This window comes from Hakea prostrata, chromosome 2 (assembly GCF_041222555.1).
Source record: "Hakea prostrata isolate BN-2017 chromosome 2, UWA_Hpros_2, whole genome shotgun sequence".
NCBI lineage: Eukaryota > Viridiplantae > Streptophyta > Magnoliopsida > Proteales > Proteaceae > Hakea > Hakea prostrata.
The window spans coordinates 45,932,578-45,952,951 of NC_142601.1; the positions used below are offsets into that span (position 1 = coordinate 45,932,578).

Below are 20,374 nucleotides of genomic sequence, written 5' to 3' on the forward strand. Positions count from 1 at the left end.
GTAGAAGTCAGTAGTCAGTAATACATTGTTAAAATAGTATTAGTGTATAACATAACATTATATGGATAAACTATAGATTACAAATTTACAATGCACATCTATGAATCACTTAATGATAGTTGTTGTGCCATGGCGGCTCCATTGTCTCAATCCCATGGACTTGATTTTGGAACGGTGGACATACTCAGCTCATGTCATTGAACCCACATAGTGTTCCATGTAGTTGGAGACATTGCCTTTTTGTAGGTAGCATCATCTTCATAAAACAATCCATCTTAAAGTGTCATCAAGGTAAGGAGTGCCATGATGAAATTTCGTAAATTTTGCCGAAATTTTGACTTTTTCATCTCGAAGCAAATTACTTTTTGGTGTTTACCGAAACACCAAGATTTTATGAAATTTAAAACATTGATTTCAATTGGAAATGAACATAATGAACAAACAATACCATGATGCTAGAATGGATTTGTGTCATTTTCCTGATGGCATTTGTTCCTTATACGCTTATACTACTAGGAATAGGTCAAGGTTTTCTATCAAATGAATTAAGAAATTAAATAATAAATTGGTTGAATATATTGAAGGGGTAATCGGGTTGGTAAGGGACTATCGCTTAGTGAAGTATGATACTTTGAGTTTAGTCACAGTTTAGTGGTTCTCATGATCCATGCGACTGTGGGGTTTAACATGAATAGATGGATATATTAATGAATACCACTATTTGCTAATGGTAATGAATATGAGTTCTTAAATACTCCTTAGGTTCCGGATCATCAGCAACAACTTCTTATTGCAAATCACTAAGGAGATGTTGTTTGTTTTCAAGATTTTGTGAATGGTTCTTGGGAGAGCAACACAAGAAAGGGAGGAAGAGCTAGATAGCTTAAATTCTATGGGATGCCAATGAATCTTTATTGATGGAACTTCCAGCTGTGAGAGATGGTTTATTTCTTGCACTTTCTCTTGGGATATCTCACATCCAAGTGAACTCCGATTGTCTTCCAATCATCTTGGCACTTCAAGGATTTAGCGTTGACTTAGATTGGTCTAGTATTAGTCTAATTTCTGAAAATCTTCAGATTATTATGGGCTTTAGGCTTTTTTGGGTATCAATTTTCATTCTCTATTATGTCTATTTAAAAAAAATACTTTACCAAAAAAAAAAAAAAATTTAAAAAAATAAGTACAAGAATTCATTATTGGTCATGGAGAATGTCCTACCTTTAAAAATGGTTGATGTCGTCGGATTATTGTCCTAAAATAGATTATGGAATGAAAAATAAATTTGTGTCAAAATAAAAAATTGTTAGTAAATAATAGTGAACAAGTGATAAAAGAGGGAAAAAGTAAGGTTTTTATAAAAAGATGTGTATTGACTATTTTACCCTCATTTTAACCATAAAATTTTAAGTAAACTTGTGCACAACTGAAGAGAATTCTCTTCATAATCCATAATAGACAAGAAGTTCATTATGGATTTTGGAGGTTTTTCTATTATTTTAAATAAAATAAAACTGATAATAGATGCCAAATAACTTAAAATAATGAAAAAACTTCATAATTGAATGATAATTGATACCAAAAAGAGTCTTAATGTAATTCTTTTTGTTTTTTCCTAGAATTTTCAATCAATGTTTTGCTGATTTGCTTGTACATGATGGGACACGTTGAGGGTCTTTCCTGTTTTTTCAAAATGTTGTGAATGTATGCACCTTTATTTATGGTTGATGTCATCTTATTATTGTGCTTACACTCTCTTACTTAATGATATGCTTTTTAGTTGTTTAACAAAAAAAATAAAAGAAAAAAGGATGTTCACAACAATGTTATAATGTTGTTATTGGACCGAAACACCAAGAAATCATGAACAAGAACATAAGTAAATTTAAGGAATACAAATATTTTAATGTGGTTCATACAAAGTTGTGGTATGCTACGTTGTTATTGGACCGAACACCAAGAAACTTTTGCTATGAGAAACAAGGATATAAGTATGATCTAAGGAACCCAATTATTATAATAGTGGCTCAAACAAACCGCAGTGGTAACAAAACTTGAATGGGCACAAGGTACATAAAAAATATATAGATATGAATATAAATATATATATATGGGGATATACAAATATATATTTATATATATAGTTCTAAATTCAAATATTATCCAAAACCACGTATTTAAAAACTTAGAACATAAGATATCTCACAACTCACGTTTTACAAATCAATTTATTCAAGTTGTCTACCAAAATATATTGATTTGAATCAATCTTCAAAGTCGGATACAAGAATTTGAGTCACGTGTGACAATTATTTTACTATTGTTGGTACCATAATCAATTACAATTGACGCTTTTAATTATCATCGAACTGGTGAAGTCTTGAGAGTCAATCAATGGAATGTCCTTGATTTATTCTATGCATGATGGACAGTGCCTTCATTGGGCATAGGTGGAATAATGAATTTTTCTGGATGAGTGTTTTTCAGCCATTGGTCATGGGTCTTAGAGTTTGAGTCTTGAAACAGTAATGAATGAATTTTGTGTTAAATCAGAATATCTGATTTTACACATATTTATATAAAGCGTATGGTTAATAGGAAATACAACATACGTAGAGAATATACAAGAATATGATGAAATACAAGAAAGAATAATATACAATATTATTCCTTAACAATGGGATAGCCGGATAGCACTTTTTTTTTGAAGCTGAGATTTTCATCATCCAAAGAGAGGACTAGATTATACACAAATTTTCTCTCTTACCATATTCATGATATGATGTAGCAGGATAAGCTATTTTTGATCTTCTTCCTACACCAAGGAAATCCTAGTGACCTCATAAACCAATCTTATGTTTTGCCAATGGAAAGATAGTGGAAGAGTTGAGAACCTCACCTTTGAGGAACTGGTATAGAAAATTGGCTTATGATGCTCTTGAGAACCAGTTTTCTCATAGATGGGATGTTGTAAAGAACAAATCTTTTTGTACATGGTGGTAATTAGTAATTGTTTTTTCTCAATTTTAAAAAGAAATATCACGCTATCCAATCACAGAACTCATGATCGATCTTGCTAACGGAAGGGTATTGTAGTGGTTAAAAACATTACCTCTCAGTGGAGAGATTGTGAATTCAATGCTTACCTGTGGCATATGTAATATCCCATCCTCAATTTCCTTATATATAAAGCGCTTTTGTTACCAAAAAAGGAAAGCAATCAATCCTCTGAATGTCTATTAATAGGATGCGAATATCATATACCTCTTTTTTGACTGATTATCATTGATAAAATTATCCGATTAAGTTACTTATTTTGATTTATTTTTCTTATTTTTATATTTTTTTACTTGAGATATGTGAATATTTTTCTAAATTTTATACTAAAATAAATATCAAAATTATTAAATTCTTAAATTTAAAACCTAACAGTTACAAATAAAGTTGTAAAGATTTTAACAAGTAGTCGAAAATTGTGTTCAATTTGTATTCATATTCACTTAGAAGAATCTATTTAAGAAAATAAATATCCGACTATCATTCGAACTGATTGAATCCGTCCAAAATATGATAGGACATTATCCAAATTCGTCTAAATATAATAGGATGTTGATATGAAATTACTACTATCTAATCCAAATCCATTTACACCCCTATCCATGGAACTTTATTTCGGCGAATTTCGCTAGTTTCGCCAGAAGGCGAAATAAAAATGCCGTCGAAACCGATATTACAATATGTTGCGGAAAATCGTCGATTTTCCGGCGAAACCAAGATTTTCTAGCGAAACTTCCAAATTTCTCCGGAAAATCGTCGATTTTTCAGCCAAACTTCAAAACTTTTTTTTTTTTTTTTTTTTTTGTTTCTACTGCTCTTTGAGTCGTGGGTAGCTGGCTAACAACCACTGCTATTTCTGCCGGAGAAGAAGAAGACGAAGAAAGAGAGAGAGAGAGAGAGAGAGAAAGAGACCGATCTATTTTGCCGGAGAAGAAGAAGAAGAAAGAGAGAAAGGGAAAGAGACCCCGAACGAACTGAACAACTTCTCGCCACCGAGATCTCGGCGATTATTCGCCATTTCGCTCGGTTCACCGAGCGACGAACCGAACAAAACCATCGAAGCATCGTTCCATGCCCCTATCACCCTTTAGGATTATGGAATCCAAACTCCAACCTTTCTCCTGTTTTCTTACCAAAAAGAAAAATCCTTCTCGGCTTCTTTGATCATTCCAATTGCAAGTTTTTTATTCCTTTTGATATTTTGAAAAATTAGGACTAAAATTTTCAAATCCAAATTCCTTTTATTTGGAAAACATATAAAAAACCAAGTATGAGAAATACCAATAACAAAATCAAATACAAATTTTATTTTATTTTATTTTTTATTTATTTTTTTTTTTAAGATTTTTGTTAAATAAATTTCACTTCTTTGAATTTGAATTTTGAAAAACTTCACTAATTCTATTATAGTGAAACATTGATCGCATACTAAGCAAGGAAGTAATAAGTGCAACGTGTCCTTCCCTGGACTCTTGATATTATTTACCGTACAAGCCAGATTATATAATCATCGTACATGTCCAGATCAACGGCTATCAAATGTGAAAGTATTCTAATATAGTGTCTCGCGTTATTCTGTATAAGATTTTCGCTGTCTTTACCTTCCACTGGTCGCTGCCACCAAATGCTACATGACTCAACAGTTTTTGAAACTCGTCAGCAGTTCAGTTTCGATCTTTCTTTCTCTCTCGATTTCTCTACTAATTGAAATTGTTTGATGCAGAAGATGAAGAGTTTGAAACCCTAAATTACAGAAATACTGTTTTGAGCTTCAGCAATGAAAGGTGGTAGAGCAGAAGAGTATCTTCAGCAACAAAAGCTGTGTGGCTTCTGCAGAATAGTTCTCGCTGTGAATTCACCTCAACAAGATCAACATAACGACCTTTCGAAGATTCTACCTTTCGGCACTTGTTGTTACCTATCTGGAGTTGGGTCTAGTGTTGGTTTTCAATCCGAAGATGGTACAGAATTGTCTGTGATTGATTGCAGCGGTAATTCAATTTCTGAAAGTGGAGTAGAGGAGAGTACAGAGGCTAATTCATTGTCGTTGACTCCGAGTTCAAGTAAAGATAAGGTTGGTCAGAGAAGATATGGAATTTTAAGGAAGAAGAGCCGTACAGTTGGTCTTGTGAATGGTAGCATGAGTGTGGTCCACCAGCTTCACGCTTTGACAGTACACAAGCTATTGGAGATTGTTGCTAAGGTAGTTAAGATTTCAATTCACGATAGCAAGGCAGCGAGGGTTGTGCTACTTGTAGATGTGTATTTGCCGGTTGCAGTATGGTCCGGTTGGCAATTCCCCAAATTGGGGTCGACAGCCGCTGCTCTTTTTAGGCACTTGAGGTATACTTCCTCTTTAAGTTCTTGATTGTTATCTTGTGGCATTGGATATGTAGTTGAAATTTCTGACTATTGGTTGCACATCCTGTTTGTGATTAGGCGCTGGAAAAAAAGAGGGGAGGGGGGGAGGGAGGGGGGGGAGATAGTTATCCTGTGATTGGAAGTAGTTTCTAGGACGGCGTTGGCTTTTGGTTAATTGTGTGAGAAATTGCATTAGATTTAATGCAGAGGAATGATTATAGGGTATCTGGGCAAGGGTCCACTAGTAAAAAGCGATGGACTTAATTGATTAAAGATGGATACTTTCTGAGAGCAAAATGAATCAATTGGCTAGTTATTGAGTTTTGTGTCCAAATGTGAAAAACTTATGGCTGAATCCTGGTCCAAAGTTCACGCTTTGAAAATCTCAGCCTGCAAAAAATACAGGATTCTGAGTTTGAGGGAAGACATTGGCTTCAAGTAAATTCTACGTGTCAAAATTCAAGCCAGATACTCCAACATTGAACTCGGAACAGTTTAGACTTATTAAATATTTATTACACACTAATCCGTACATCCATTAAGTTGAACTTTATAAGATAATATTTCTGAAATCATGTCCGTAGCTTTAAAGAATGACTTCAACTGGGATTTGCAAGATCTCTGCTTCTTATGCAGGGATGACTGAACAGCTTCCATAAATCCTAATGAACCCACAAAAATGTCTTGAACCATGAAAACTGGCCTAGAGAAGCCAAACAAAACTTAAAGCAAGAACCACTAATCCTGTTTGAAATGATATAAGAAGACACTCGAAAAACCAGTCACTAACATAATAAAACTATCCAGATTTTGCCATACCACCATAGAAGAGAATAAACAGCCCTATAGAATCATGTCTGATATACAACTTCTGATCAAATTTGACCAAATTACTGTCTTACTAATTCGAGATATCTACATTTATGACTGAGGTTTAGAACCATGTTTAATAAACTGCCATTCTTGGGTTTGGTTATGTTTGGAACTCATGCGGTGATTGCTTAATGTTGAACAAGGAGAAGTAGTCAAGAGCATTGGGTCTTCACCTATTTCACTGCTCATTCCTCTCTCTTCACTTGGGTTGCTTGCACTATGCTTCCTAGCTTCTGTTTTGTGTCTTCATAAGTTTTTTCCTCTTTTCTGCATTTTTTTTTCTTTTGGCAGATTGGGGGGAGGGGGTTGGGTGGAAGGGGTAACTCCAAGCACTCTGCTATACATCAATGTTGGTTTTGGTTATACATTGGGTAAGGGTAATGCAGAAGTCTTGGACCAATGCAAACCCATTTCCAAATAATGATGACCCAGGTTGATGTAGAACCTGGACAGAACTCAACCAACTTAAGATGTACCAGTTCAAATCAGCCCAGCTGGTTTTTTCAAAGGGCCAAAAAGAGGCCAAAACACTGTTCACATGGACACTGTCATGGCCCCTTCTTTTGTCCGCAAAGGGATATTATTCAAAGTTTTTGTGGGGTTCAAGACCAGGTTATGCGAAGGACTTTTGGAAGGCTGAGGATCTTAGTTTATATTTTAGTTATTTAGGCATGTGGCTGAATTTTAAAAACATAGTTTTTTATTTTATTTTAGTAACTTCCTATTTTGATATTGCTGAGAATATTGGCTAAATAACTCAGAAAATGCTAGCTTCTAGATTAGTAGTAGAAGTTTCTAAGTTTTGTTGAGCAAACCCTTTAAATATGTAATTGGCTGTTCACCACCTATAAAGATTTTAATGAACTGACTTTTTAATGCTCTACTTTGAGTTTATCTCTTATTTCTTGCATGAGGGGTAAGAAGGGCAAAGACCCTGATGTGAGAGCTGAACTCCTAGGGTCTAGGGAACCTTCCTGTTGAGAGCTAGATCAATCTGTTCTAGCCCCCCAACCGGGGGGGGAAAAAAAAACCCAAAATTGTTCCTGCTGAACACCATTCTCTCCAAATCTGAGCTCATTCTACTGGGTAAGCATACACTGATGCAGACTAGGCTGGATCTCTAGACAGGAAATCAATTTCAGGTTACTGTACCTTTGTTGAAGGTAATCTAATTACTTGGAGATGTAAGAAACAGAATGTGGTAGCTTATCCAGTACCGAAGCTGAATATAGAGCTATGGTTCGTGGAGTTTGTGTGCTACTATGGTTGAAAGGCTTGCTACAAGATATTGGAGTCCAAGTTCCAAACCCTATGTTGCTATATTATGACAACAAGTCTACTATTAGTATTGCTAATAATCCGGTGCAACATGATCAAACTAAGCACATTGAAATTGACAGGTTTTTTGTCAAATGAAAGGTGGAATAAGGGCTTATCTGCATGCCTTTTGTGAGGTCTGAAGACCAAGTGGCAAATGTTTTCACTAAGGGTTTGAAAGAAAGAGATTTCCTTCCTATTGTAGGCAAGTTGGGCATGACTAATATCTATGCCTCAACTTGAGGGGGAGTGTTGGTTGAGTTATACTAGGAGTTCAATTCTATTAGAGTTTGTGTTCATGTAAATTTCTATTTCTTGTTATCCAAGTAAGGGTATGTATGAAATAGTTTTCTTTCCACTTTATTATAAATAGAGGGCTTGAAATCACACTAATCACAATAAGCCATTCTTCCAACATTATGTTTTACAACAATTTCTTATATGCATTGTTTAGGATGTCAAATTCTAGTGTGAATGATTGCATGGGTAATGATTTGAAGTATAAGAACACCAATTGCAAATGTGGGAGGAAGCAGTTGTGAGAATTTTAAAGTCAGCTAAGCATCTCGATATGCTATATTAGTCATGTGAAAGCTTTCCGCATGGTTGTGGGTTTTTTAAGTGGAGTTGCCCATTAGGCAAGCTAGCACGCCAAGTGTTATGATACCCACTACCATAGTTGTCAAGGCGTTGCCTCGGTGTCTGGGCTCCTTCAGAGCGCCTCAAATTGGCGTCGCCTTATTTTAGGCAATAAGGCGTCCGCTTTTTTTTTTTTTTTTTTAAATCACGAGAAAGATGCCTAATCGAAGACATATATTGAAATACTTATTAGATTCCGATTGTAAAGTATTTATTGTTTGAACCTATATTCATATGTATAATGACGCTACATGTGATCAAATGTTAAAATAAAAAAAAAAACAAACAAAATCGAAAGAGAATAAGTTCTTGACTCAAGTCTCACACTCTCACTCTCACTCTAATCCCTAATCTCTTCCTCTCTTCTTCTCTTCCATTCCCGCGACGACACTCCGGCAAGCAGTAACCAACGACAAACAACTGCTTCTCTTCCTTTCTTCTAGCACTTTTTATTTAGGACCTATTATGTGTGGTTTATAGTATGTTGGATGACTTGAGGTAGTCTGATATTTAGTTTTTCTATTATATAAGATATGATAGATTTAGAGTGAATGAGATGTTCACTAAAAATTTCACTTAAAACGCCTCAACCGCCTCAAAAGCGCCTCGGAGGTCGCCTCGTCGACTCATTGCCTCAATTAGCCTAAACAGCCTTACATCGCCTCGTCGCCGTGACAACTATGCCCACTACCCACTAGGCCTGTAAACGGACTGGATTCGGCTCGGATACACCAGTATTCGAATCCAAATCCGATTAACAAATCTGCTATCCGAATCCGAATCCGGCAAAAATCTTGAGAAGGCATCCACATCCGAATCCGAAACTTTATCGGATATCCGATAATAATCCGATCCGATAAAATATCCGATTATTGATTGATAATTGTCACTTTTGTACATTTTTATTATAGATTTCTAATTTCCGATTACCGAATATCGCTATCCGAATCCAATTACCGGTATCCGAATTTGATTATCATCTATTTTTAAAGAAAAAATGTTAAATACTTACTCTATCCGGATAAAAATTTATCCGGATATTATCCGATCCGATAAGCAATTATCCGAATCCAAATCCGGTTGCTTAGCGGACGGATACGGATATTTTCCGGTAAGAAAATTTTCGGATACGGATACCCTTAAATGAATACGAATGCGAATTCGGAGGCGAATTTCGGCTATCCATTTACAGGTCTACTACCCACTACTAGAGGAGAAGAAGCAGATAAATAGAAGCTATTAAAGAGAAGAGTCAAGCAGCTGGAGAATGATGTACTGTTAATGAAAAATGACAAAGCCTCAATCAAGAATGACCAAGCCATATTGAAGAATGATCAAACATTAATAAAGTCTAGGTGTTTGTTTGGTTTTGATGATTATTGCGATGTTATGTGGCCATGCATGGTCCCAATAGGTTGCTGGGATTTGGTTTTTGGATTATAGGATTTATTTGTAATGGTGTATTGTTGTAGTTGGTTCATTGTAGACAATGACTTAAATGATATACATGGTTCAATGTTATGGAATAAGATAGAAGTTTTAAGTTTTTTGTTTTTTATTTTTTATTTTTTTGGTAATGATCACAATAGAATGAGATAGATGTTTGTTGGTAATGAGTAAATCTTTTGATGATGAGTTCCACATTACATTGTGCAGCAGAGGTCACCACTTTCAATACTAATCTTACTACAAATTTGAAAAAGCTGGATATAGGTGAATAATATGAGCATGTATTCATCCCCCCCCCCCCCCCCCCCCAAGGGAATAATATAAGCGACCCCCCCCACAAAAAAAAAAAAAAAAAAAGCATGTTGAGAGTAAAGATGTAAGAGATTTCCTTTCTGATAATACAAAGCCACTTTGAGTTTCACAAATTATGATTAATTGGCTGTTAAAAGATGACCACCTGGGAAGGACAACCACTGATAGTAAATGACCAAATCAAACTCTTATATGGCTAAGATGTAAACATCCTTCAAAATTTAATGAAAGCTGTACATTAGAGGCAGTAAACAAGGGTATTAGAAGCTGTACATTCTTGAAGCTGTACATCCTAAGCCTTGGAATTATTGAGACAAATGAAGACATTAAGTTGTACATCTTAAAAAGTTCAGATTCCTAGTTATTAGATAATCATACTATGACTGAACAGCTTACAAGAAGATCTGAAACTGAACAGCTTCAATCAAGATCTGAATTTGATCTAAAACCTTAATCAAAAGGCTGCTTATGGATTTAACTCAAAAAAATAGAAGACTCTAAATGTATTGTATTGTTACCAGCGTAATCCACTTGTACATGTAAATATAATGTATTCTTTACTCATTCATTCATGCAGTGAATCGCTATCCTCCTCTGTCAATTATAATCTAATACATACAACATTCACAACAAAAGAAATAAAAATTCCTCTAATCCACTGGTTCTTTTACAACAAAATAAAATTCCTTGGTTCTTTTGGTTCTTCTGAATACAAAATAATTTGCAGCAAATTAAATACAAATTCCTTGGCTCCACTAGTTCTTGTATAGCAAATTAGTTGGTTCTTCTTCATAATTAGACACGTGTTGGTTCTTCTGGTTCTTCTGCATGAACTGGAAAACAAGCATCTCCCAAGGTTTGGACTGGACTGAATTGTGGGTACATTCGCATTTGTGAGTATCCATTACAAAAAAGCCAGAAAAAAAAAGTCATCCAAAAATTGATAGGAAAGAACAAAATACGAGACTACATATAACCAAGTATTTGCTCGAAGCATATGTAGAGACTGAATGAATCACTCATTTGTGATGCATATAAAGATTTGTTCATATGCATTCATGCCATTACCCTATATTCAAGCAATTAAATACTAATTGAAGTGTTGTCATGGCACCTATGATGCAGTTTGATGTTTTGAAGAATGTCTTTGTTGGTTGTTTGAAGTAGCCTTCCTCTTCACACGCTTTGCTGCTGCATTAGATGATCGCTTTTGGATTATTCTCTCTTGAACAGTTACTTGTGCACTTGATGGTTGTGGTTGGGATCTTGTAACCGTTGGCTCCCTTGGCTCCCTTGGGTGTCCTGATTGTTGTTTCCCTAAATAAAAGAAAGCATGGAAAATAAAAAATAAATAACTATATATGGTGTTAAGTATATAAATGCAATATAATAAGTGATCGTGCATATACCCTTAATCCAACAAGTGCTCTTTGACATGTCCTCTTAGTGTGTCCTCCATCCTTGCAAATGCTACATGATTTAAACCTTTGTTGTTTCTCATCCTCAGCTTGTATTCTTTTCTTCTTGGTCTCCCAGGCATCCTATGAAGACGGGGCGGTTATAATGCTTGAGTAGGAGGTGGAGGTGGAATTAGATAAGTCGGGTATAGGTGCCACAACAACATTATACTTGTGCATGTAGTTGTCGACAATATAGCAATCATCACAATATTACTCGATGTTCTCGTGCCTTTGCAATATCACAGCTGTCGCATCTTATATGGGATCCTTGTAAGCCCCCAAGCCCCATAGTCACAGGTGTGATCCACTAATCTTACAATGAACATTTTACCTGTTATGTCTGATGTCTTGTACCACTCTAGAATGCAATGATGGATCACACATTCCCTACTCGTATGCTGAATAATGTCTGATGTGGTACGAACATGAGGTGTCGCCAATCCAATAGCTCCATACCTCACTTTATCTGCAAATCTCTGGGCAATTTTGTCATTCACTTTCACTTTAAACCCATTAAAGAAGGAGGTGATGGTGGTGTGCCGAAGGTCACCAAGCCAATGGTTGAGTCTTTTTGCGTTGTTGCTAGTGACATGGTCACTTCTTGCCATCCCATTGAACACATGTCTTGCCCAAAGATGTTTAGGGGGTCTTCATTAGCCAATCATAAGCCTCTTGGCTTATTTCTGTAATCTTCCCCATCTCTATATCAACTTTTTGCCTAGTATACAACTTGCAGGCTCCCCAAAAATGTAACTGCGACATGAGTCCTGGAAATGTCTTCCTAAAGTTTTCATAGTAGTGTTTGCAACATATTCTCTGTTTAGCCTTAGGGAAGATTAGGTGTGTGGCATTTGCTAGGCCTTACATCACAATTAGAAAGGTTCAAATGAACATAAAACATTAATTAATTAACAAATCTATTAAGTACTTGTAATGAATGTGAGGCCCAGTTTTGTGTTACCTAAAGAAAGGTCACGATGCAACGTGTGGAGGAAGAATAACCAATTATCATTTTTCTCGGACTCGACAATTCCAACTGCCACAGGGACTAGTCCATTGTTGCCATCAATTGAAATGGCAGAGAGGCAAACTCCCCCATACTTCCCCTTAAGGTAGCAACCATCAATAAATAGGATAGGCTTACATCCCCTCTTAAAAGCATCGCCGGGTAACAAACAAAAGCACGCTTGAAAACTAGTGGGATATTAAAATCTGCCTTTCCTCATATTCAATAAACATAGATCACAACCATGTTCATCTAATAGATCAGCATAACCAGGAAGGATTGAGTGAGACTGCTCCAATGATCCCAACAACATCTTTGTGGCCATCTCCTTTGCCCTCCAGATTTTTGAGTAACATGTGTTGTCGACACCCATGCTTTTTAGTATAGACCTGATGGTCTTTATAGATATATCTGGATTTTCTCAAACATGTTCCAAAATCCTAACTGCAATCCATCTTGATGAGGTACTTTTTTGGATGCCTGTCCTTATGCATGTGTGGAGCTTGTCATAACACTTAACAACGTAACTCTTGTCAATCATGCTACTAGGCTTACTAGGTGATGCAAATATCCTCCACTTGCAATGGTTCAACTTGCAAACCGTGATTACCTTTCTTGGCTCATTCTTAAGATATAATTTCTCAAACCCATTTAGAGTTACATACGTTTCTAGGGCATTTCTAAATGCATATACATTTTCAAAGACATCACACACCTGAAATTCCATTCTTCGGGTGGACGTTGGTGCATCATTTGTCACATCATCTGCATTACATACTAGGTCATCCTCTTGTGTGTATAGAACCATGCTACCCTCATTACCAACCTCTTCATCAAGTGACGTATAATCTTCAGAATCAGTCTCATTATGACCATTGGTAATGTAGTCATCAACTTCATCTTCATACCAACCCCCATCTCCTATATCCATCCCATCATTACCAATTTGATGATCACTCTTAACACCAACGTATGTGTAGGATGATTCTGCAGCATGCAAGTGCTCAACCGTGTTGATTACATTCATTTGTGGGGGTTGTATCAGCATTCCAAAATCATCTGATATGGGGGGAGCCTCACTTCGTTGAATGATATCACTCAACAATCCATGGGTGGTATGTATTGATTTTGAGGTGTTACCACTCTGTACATCACTGACTTCGACCCTCACTAATATCCAAGCCACCCAACATAAGCATTCAGCTTGTTGTTGGATCATCTATGACATTGAGTGAATGCCCATCAGACAAATGAGCAGTTACTTTGAAGTCCAACTGATATCTGGCTTCAACATTAAGCACAGTGTTGTATATGTCAGTAACCAAGTCTATATAGGAATACATGTCTGGGTCGACCCATTGTCTATGATAGCTGCCATTGCATTCATCCATTTGCCTGCATAATTAAAAAGAAGTTTAGTACCATAGGAATACCGGTGTCGAGTGCCATTCATGCTCATATGCATGTATATTTTGGGAGGTATTCTTTTCACTATGTCACCAGCATATCAACACTAATATTCTATTAGTGTATGGCATTTACATATGTATGAATGAGTGGTGTCATGTATGTCAAATATGAAGACATAATCAGCAATAAGAACCTAGAAATAAAGATGAATCTTCCATTACTTGACCACAATAATCCTCTGATATTCGATGCTACTGTATAGATGACTGGTAACAGATGTATAGATGTAAAGATACCTGGTAGCAGATGTATAGATGACTGGTAACAGATGAAACACAGAACAATGTTGTCATTTTAATGCTACTGTAGATCTGAAAATGCTAACAAATGCAACACAACAAAACGTCAAATGTTCAACATTAGGTATCATTATTTAAAACAAGACATGATTTTAAACCACTGTTGTTCATTCTAACCCTTAACCTTAAACAAATTTTAGTCTAAAAGTCTATGTCTGAATTGATGATTGTTCTGAAAAAACATAGGGATGGTCATTTTTATTTTTTTTTTGTTGGGGGGGGGGGGGGGGAGGGTGTTGTATCCATTGTGCATGGCAATGTTATATTGTTGAACTACAAATGTGGGTGTGTGTGAATGGCAGGGGATTTGTTTCACTGATGAGGATCACTTGACTTGTTAAGCTGAGTGCATAGATCGAAAACACTTAGGCATTCATAAAGCATACTGTGCTTGAGACCCTTAACCCCCTTCCAATCACTTTGTTTGAAATCTCAGAACTTACTTTGTTGTTGAGCAAAAGAAGACAATGAATGCCTTTGTGAAGATGACTCGACCCAGAAATCACCCAAGTTAAACTAACCTTTGTAACTTAACCCAAGGTAAATACCCTATTTTACACTGAGTTAAAATATGCTCCTCACTTTTACTTTCAAAATTTGATACTCACATTTTTGTCAACTTAAGTGAACCTACATTGACGAAAAAACCCGTACTCATTGTATTGAGTTTCCAAATAAGCCACACCTTAACAAGTGTTCAACAAATTGCTGAGAAACATAACAATGTAAACCCTTCTTTACATGTTGGTTCTTCTTGGTTTTACCATTTTGAACTTAAATAAATGTCCATTTACCAAAATACCCTTACCCATTGTATGGAAAATACCAGATAAACTCATAAACCACACCTCACTAGGTGTCCGACATAATGCCTGAGAGAAATTTCTGGGTTGGTTTCGATGTTCCTTTGATCTTGGCCTTAATTGGATAGATGTTCCTCTGATCTTGGCCCTAATTAGATATTCTTTTTAGCAATCTTTTCACTTCTTGTATTCTTTAGTAACTAAATCTTCTACACCACTTAAGGTTGAAGTGTATAAACTTCAATAACTTGGATGTATGGAACATCGCTGCTGCATCTAAATAACCTAAAACAAACAATAGGAATGTCTTCCTAGTACATAATCTTGCTGTAAATCTTCTAGCTGTAAATATTCTACACCACTTAAAATTGAAGTGTATAAAGTTCAAAAGGTTATATAATCGCATCATATTTGACGATGGAAACATTACTGCTGAGGGTTAATAACCTGAAAGATCAAACATTTGCACACTTAGAAACAACATGATTGGCAAGTTGCTTGGCCCACTCTAGTTTTCCATGTTTGGCCCTACAAGCTTCCACCAAGTGCCCTTGTTTTACCACAAGGAGTGCAAAGCCAAGATGTTTTATCACACAGCTGACCACTGCAGTCTCTTGAAGATCTACTAACTCCCCTTGAACCGTGATCACGTCCCTTTCCACGAGAGGTAGTGAAGGCTGAATTTTCTCGTTTAAAACTTTTTTCAGGATAACTCCTTTCAGGCAAGGCAATATGTTGAAGTCTAGAATATGCTTCACTAAGGTTGGGGACATGCTCACTAGCAAGAATGTCCTTTGACAGATTTCAGTTTAGGATTCAATCTTGCAAGAAACTTGGATACAAAAAATTCATTCTGTTGTGCCTTAAGCTTCTCTGTATCTATGGTGAGAGGTTATAAAACATTCAACTCCTCCATCATGCCTTAAAAATAGTTGTGATAAATTGATAATCCTGCAGAGACTTGTCAGCTTGCTGAAATTGAAATAGCTTTTTAGAAATACTAAAAATCTGAGTCATATTTTTAGCTTGGGAATGGGTTTCTTGCAAGTCATCTCATATTCCCTTTGCAGTCTAATGAAACATAACATTGGCTGCAATATCAAGTTCCATGCTATTCCACATCCAAATTTTGATGATTGCATAATCTTGGATCCAACTAAAATAGGATATGTCAGTCTCAGCAGGCGGTTAAGCTTACCTTTTGCGAGCATGTAAACCTGAACTGCTTGTGACCAAAGCAAATAATTAGAACTACCTTTGAGTTTGATGGACGTAATTTGAACGTTCACATGATCTCCTTGAGATCCTTTAGATTCAGCCATACTCATGGTTGAGTCACTTGTAATTGAAAACATTAAAAAACTGAGGTAGATATCACTCGAATCAGTTTTCAGAAGTTAAAGTAGAATTAGCAACAAAAATTCTGCAGAATTCACGAGCAAATAGGGGGAAAAAAAGGGATCTTCAAAGTGCAGAAATAAAGGCTAATGAAGATAGGTAAAAACCAGGATTTAATCCAAGTTCTAGAACTTGTAAAAGTAAGGTAGTAAGTAGAAAAGATCAGTTCACATGAATTAGATACAGCATTAGGTGGCTGCACACAAAGGAAAATTGAGAAAAAAAGAACTTGAGAAAAGAACAGCTCTGATGCCAGGTTAGAAAACAAGCTTTAAACAATCAAAACAGTATCTGAACTTGAAGAGAGAAAAGAGAGAAGAAGAAAGAGAAGAGGGTGAAGAATTAGTAGGGAAGGCCTGCGATTCTAGCTAAAGAGCTTAGAATCGCAGGAAGCTTGTATTTATAGTTTTCAAAGAGATCTAATACAACTTGAGAGACAAGTAATTGTCCTTTCAAAAAAGAAATAAAAAATTATAGCTTAAGACAAAACTTACTAATTTTCTGGTCCCTAAAATCTGTCCAAAATAGAAAGTTTTGAAAATAGAAACTATCACCAAAATAGAAACAATCACGGAAATGGAACAAGCACCAAAATAGAAAGTAGAGTGAAAGAAGGCTGCTGCCAAGGCTTGCACACCAAGGCAGCATCCTTGGATTCTACGCATTTCTCAACACAAAGCAACTTGTTTCTTTTCCTCAGCCAGACGGATATTGATTATCGAATTGAAAAATAATCAAATGCCGACGAGCTTAAATCTGGAAGTTTCAGACTTTGACAGCACCATTCGCATTACAGAGCTATCTGGCTGAAGCTATAGGTGGGGTAAAATGAGTTTCTCTTTTTCTACGACGAGGAAGCTTTTATGCACACGAACAAGTACAGGTTCTATCAAAAGTAACAGTTCAAAAAGGTACTTATTAAACAAATATGTTTCCATCATAGCATTCTTTTTTAATTTATTTTTCTTCTGGTTTTATTCTTGTTAGAAAAGGGCAATTTAGGAAGGGATTGATCCATCGAGAGTTAGTACTTTGCGCTAACTCTAGATAGGAAAGGGTTGTAGGAATTAAGAGTTTTATACCAATTGAAATAGGTTTATGCTTTCCTATATAGAATAGACTTGTAAATTAGCCTATATATAGAAAAGTTACTTTGAGGAGTTCTCACAAGATTCGTGAGACTCCACAACAAAATCGTGGCTTCCATCCTCTCCTCTCCCCCATTCCTCACCTTATTCTTTCTCAAAATAACATGGTATCGGAGCGTAGGTCTTCTTATTCCTTTCGATTCTATAGGAAGGAAAGAAATTGTACGGAGAAGAAGCAATCGATAGCTGGTTCCTTTCGGTTCGCTTCTTAGGAGAAGAAGCAATCGTTCTGGTGTGGTCGCGGTTCCGCCATAGGAGAAGAAGCAATCGATAAGAAGCAATTGTCGCTGGTTAGCGGTTCCGCTCTTAGGAGAAAAAGCATTGATTATGTTGAGATTTGAGACCGACTCGAGAAAGAAAGCTGCGATCGATTGTTAAAGAGTGAGAGAGATCGATCAGGTTGAGACTGAGACTTCAGAAAGAAAGCTGCGATCTGTTTTCCTGTTTGGTCTTGAGTTTTGGTGGTTTTAAGGAGACTTCAAGAGTGATCCGATCGTGTTGAAAGACTTGCGATCTGGTTTCTTGTTTGGACTTGAGTTTCGGTGGTTTAAGGAGACTTCGATCGAGTTGAAAGACTGAGATAAGTTTTCGGTTTGGTTTGATTTTAAGTTGATTCAAGTTTTCTGGTTTGGTTTGATTTTAAATTGGTTTATTTATGTTTATGAGATTAATCCGAATCTGGGATTAACTGGGAATAATTCGTTCGTCGATTCGGTTTCGATTTGATCGATTTGATTTCGGGATTTGATTTTAAAATTGTTTGATATGGGAGAAACTTCAAATAAAAATACTATGATTGAAATTATTTCTTCATCCTCTCATCGGTTAACTGAGAAGAAATTGGAGGGTGGATCAAATTTCCACCAATGGAGGGCTATAGTTAAAATTGTTCTTACTGGATGGGGACAGATAGATCATTTGACTAAGACTGTACCCATAGATGATGATGCTTGGGCAATTGTTGATGCACGAATACTTGGGCAGATGTTTAATTCCTTGGCAGATAACATTATAGATTTGGTGACTCACTTACAAACTGTGAAGGAATTATGGGAGTATTTGAATGTGTTGTATTCTGGTCAGAATAATCTAGCTAGAATCTACGAATTGTCCTAGGAATTTTATCGAGTAGATAGAAAAGGTAGAGATATTACCCAATATTTTGCAGATTTTAAAAGAATGTATGAAGAACTAAACTCTATTCTACCTATCTCCTCTGATGTCAAAACTATGCAAAATCAAAGAGAGCAATTAGCTGTTATGGGTTTCTGGGGAGGTCTTGGAAAGGAGTTTGAGGCAGTTAGAGCACAGATTCTTGGTAGTGATCATGTACCCACGTTAGCCGACACATTTTCAAGAGTTCTTCGTGTTGCGAGGAGAGTACCAATAACTCTGGAAAATTCAGCTTTGGCAACAGTTTCTCGAGGCACCTCTGGAGGACGGGTCCTTGGTGGACAAAATATAGGACGAACTCGAGGAAATAATCTTGGAAAATATCCAGGTTCACACAACTCTCTGCGATCCAGGGACAAGTTAAGACTTGTCATCATTGTGGTCGTCCAGGACATATTCAACGATACTGTTGGAAGCTTCATGGGAAGCCCCCACACATGGCGAATGCAATTATCACTTCTGAATCAGCGCCTACAACTACTAAAGTTCATCCTGAGGGTAAGACTGTAAAGATGACTGAGGAAGATTATATTCGTTTCACTCAGTTTCAGGCCACTCAACCACAATCAGCCGCTGCCACCCTTGTTCAGACAGGTAATGCTACTAGTTGCCTTTCAACCACATCTCACCCATGGATCATTGATTCGGAGCTTCGATCATATGACCGGGGCTACGAGGTATATTTTCCTCTTTTGTTCCATCATCCTCTTTGGTTACACTTTGCTGATGGTTCTTATATCAATGTTAAAGGAGTGGGTACAATTCAACTCACTCCATCCATTACCCTACCCTCAGTTCTATACGTACCTAATTTGCCATTTAACCTATTATCTGTTCAAAAATTTACTTCCACTAATAATTGTTTGGTGAAATTCTTTCCTGGATATTGTTTATTTCAGGATCTTACGACGAAGAAGATACTTGGTAGAGGCCGTATGTCTGGGGGGTTGTATCTATTCGAGGAGATATCCTCTACTGCTTGTTCTAGTATTTCCATCCCCCATCAATACATTGTCGGTTGGGGCATCCCTCTCTGGAAACCCTAAAATTGGTAGATAAAAGTTTTCATTCTCTTTCAAAGTTGGATTGTGAGTCTTGTCAATTTGGAAAACTTCATCGTGTGAGTTTTCCTCCTCGTATAAACACCAGATCAGACCACCCTTTCTCTCTAGTTCATTCGATGTGTGGGGACCCTGTCCTGTTAGTTCTACTTCGGTTCTGAGATACTTTGTTACATTTGTGGATGATTTTTCAAGAGTCACTTGGCTTTATTTAATGAAAAATCGTTCAGAATTATTTGACATATTTTGCAATTTTGTTATTGAAATTCGTACTCAATTTGGTGTTCCTATTCGACTTTTCGTAGTGATAATGCCAAAGAATATTTCTCGATCCGTTTTGTAAATTTATGGCTCTAATGGGATTCTTCACCAATCTTCTGTGTTGATACTCCTCAACAAAATGGGGTTGCGAAAGGAAAAATAGACACTTATTGGAGGTCACCCGTTCTCTCTTATTTGAGATGAAGGTTCCTAAATCCTTTTGGGCTGATGTAGTTTCAACTGCTTGTTATCTTATTAACGGGATGCCTTCATCTGTCTTAAAAGGT

At 36.4% G+C, this 20,374-nt stretch overlaps 1 protein-coding gene across 3 annotated transcripts in view; it reads left to right on the forward strand.

Moving 5' to 3' along the window:
* Window positions 1-4,698: 4,698 nt before the first annotated feature.
* The window catches only part of LOC149024484 (F-box protein At3g54460-like), a 40,764-nt gene continuing 25,088 nt past the window's right edge, over window positions 4,699-20,374 (forward strand). For all 3 annotated transcript variants that reach the window (XM_089144712.1, XM_089144713.1, XM_089144714.1), the window contains exon 1: window positions 4,699-5,400. In XM_089144712.1, the coding sequence (XP_089000838.1) occupies window positions 4,835-5,400 (566 nt within the window). In that variant the 5' untranslated portion in view covers window positions 4,699-4,834. The remainder of the gene's footprint in view (window positions 5,401-20,374) is intronic.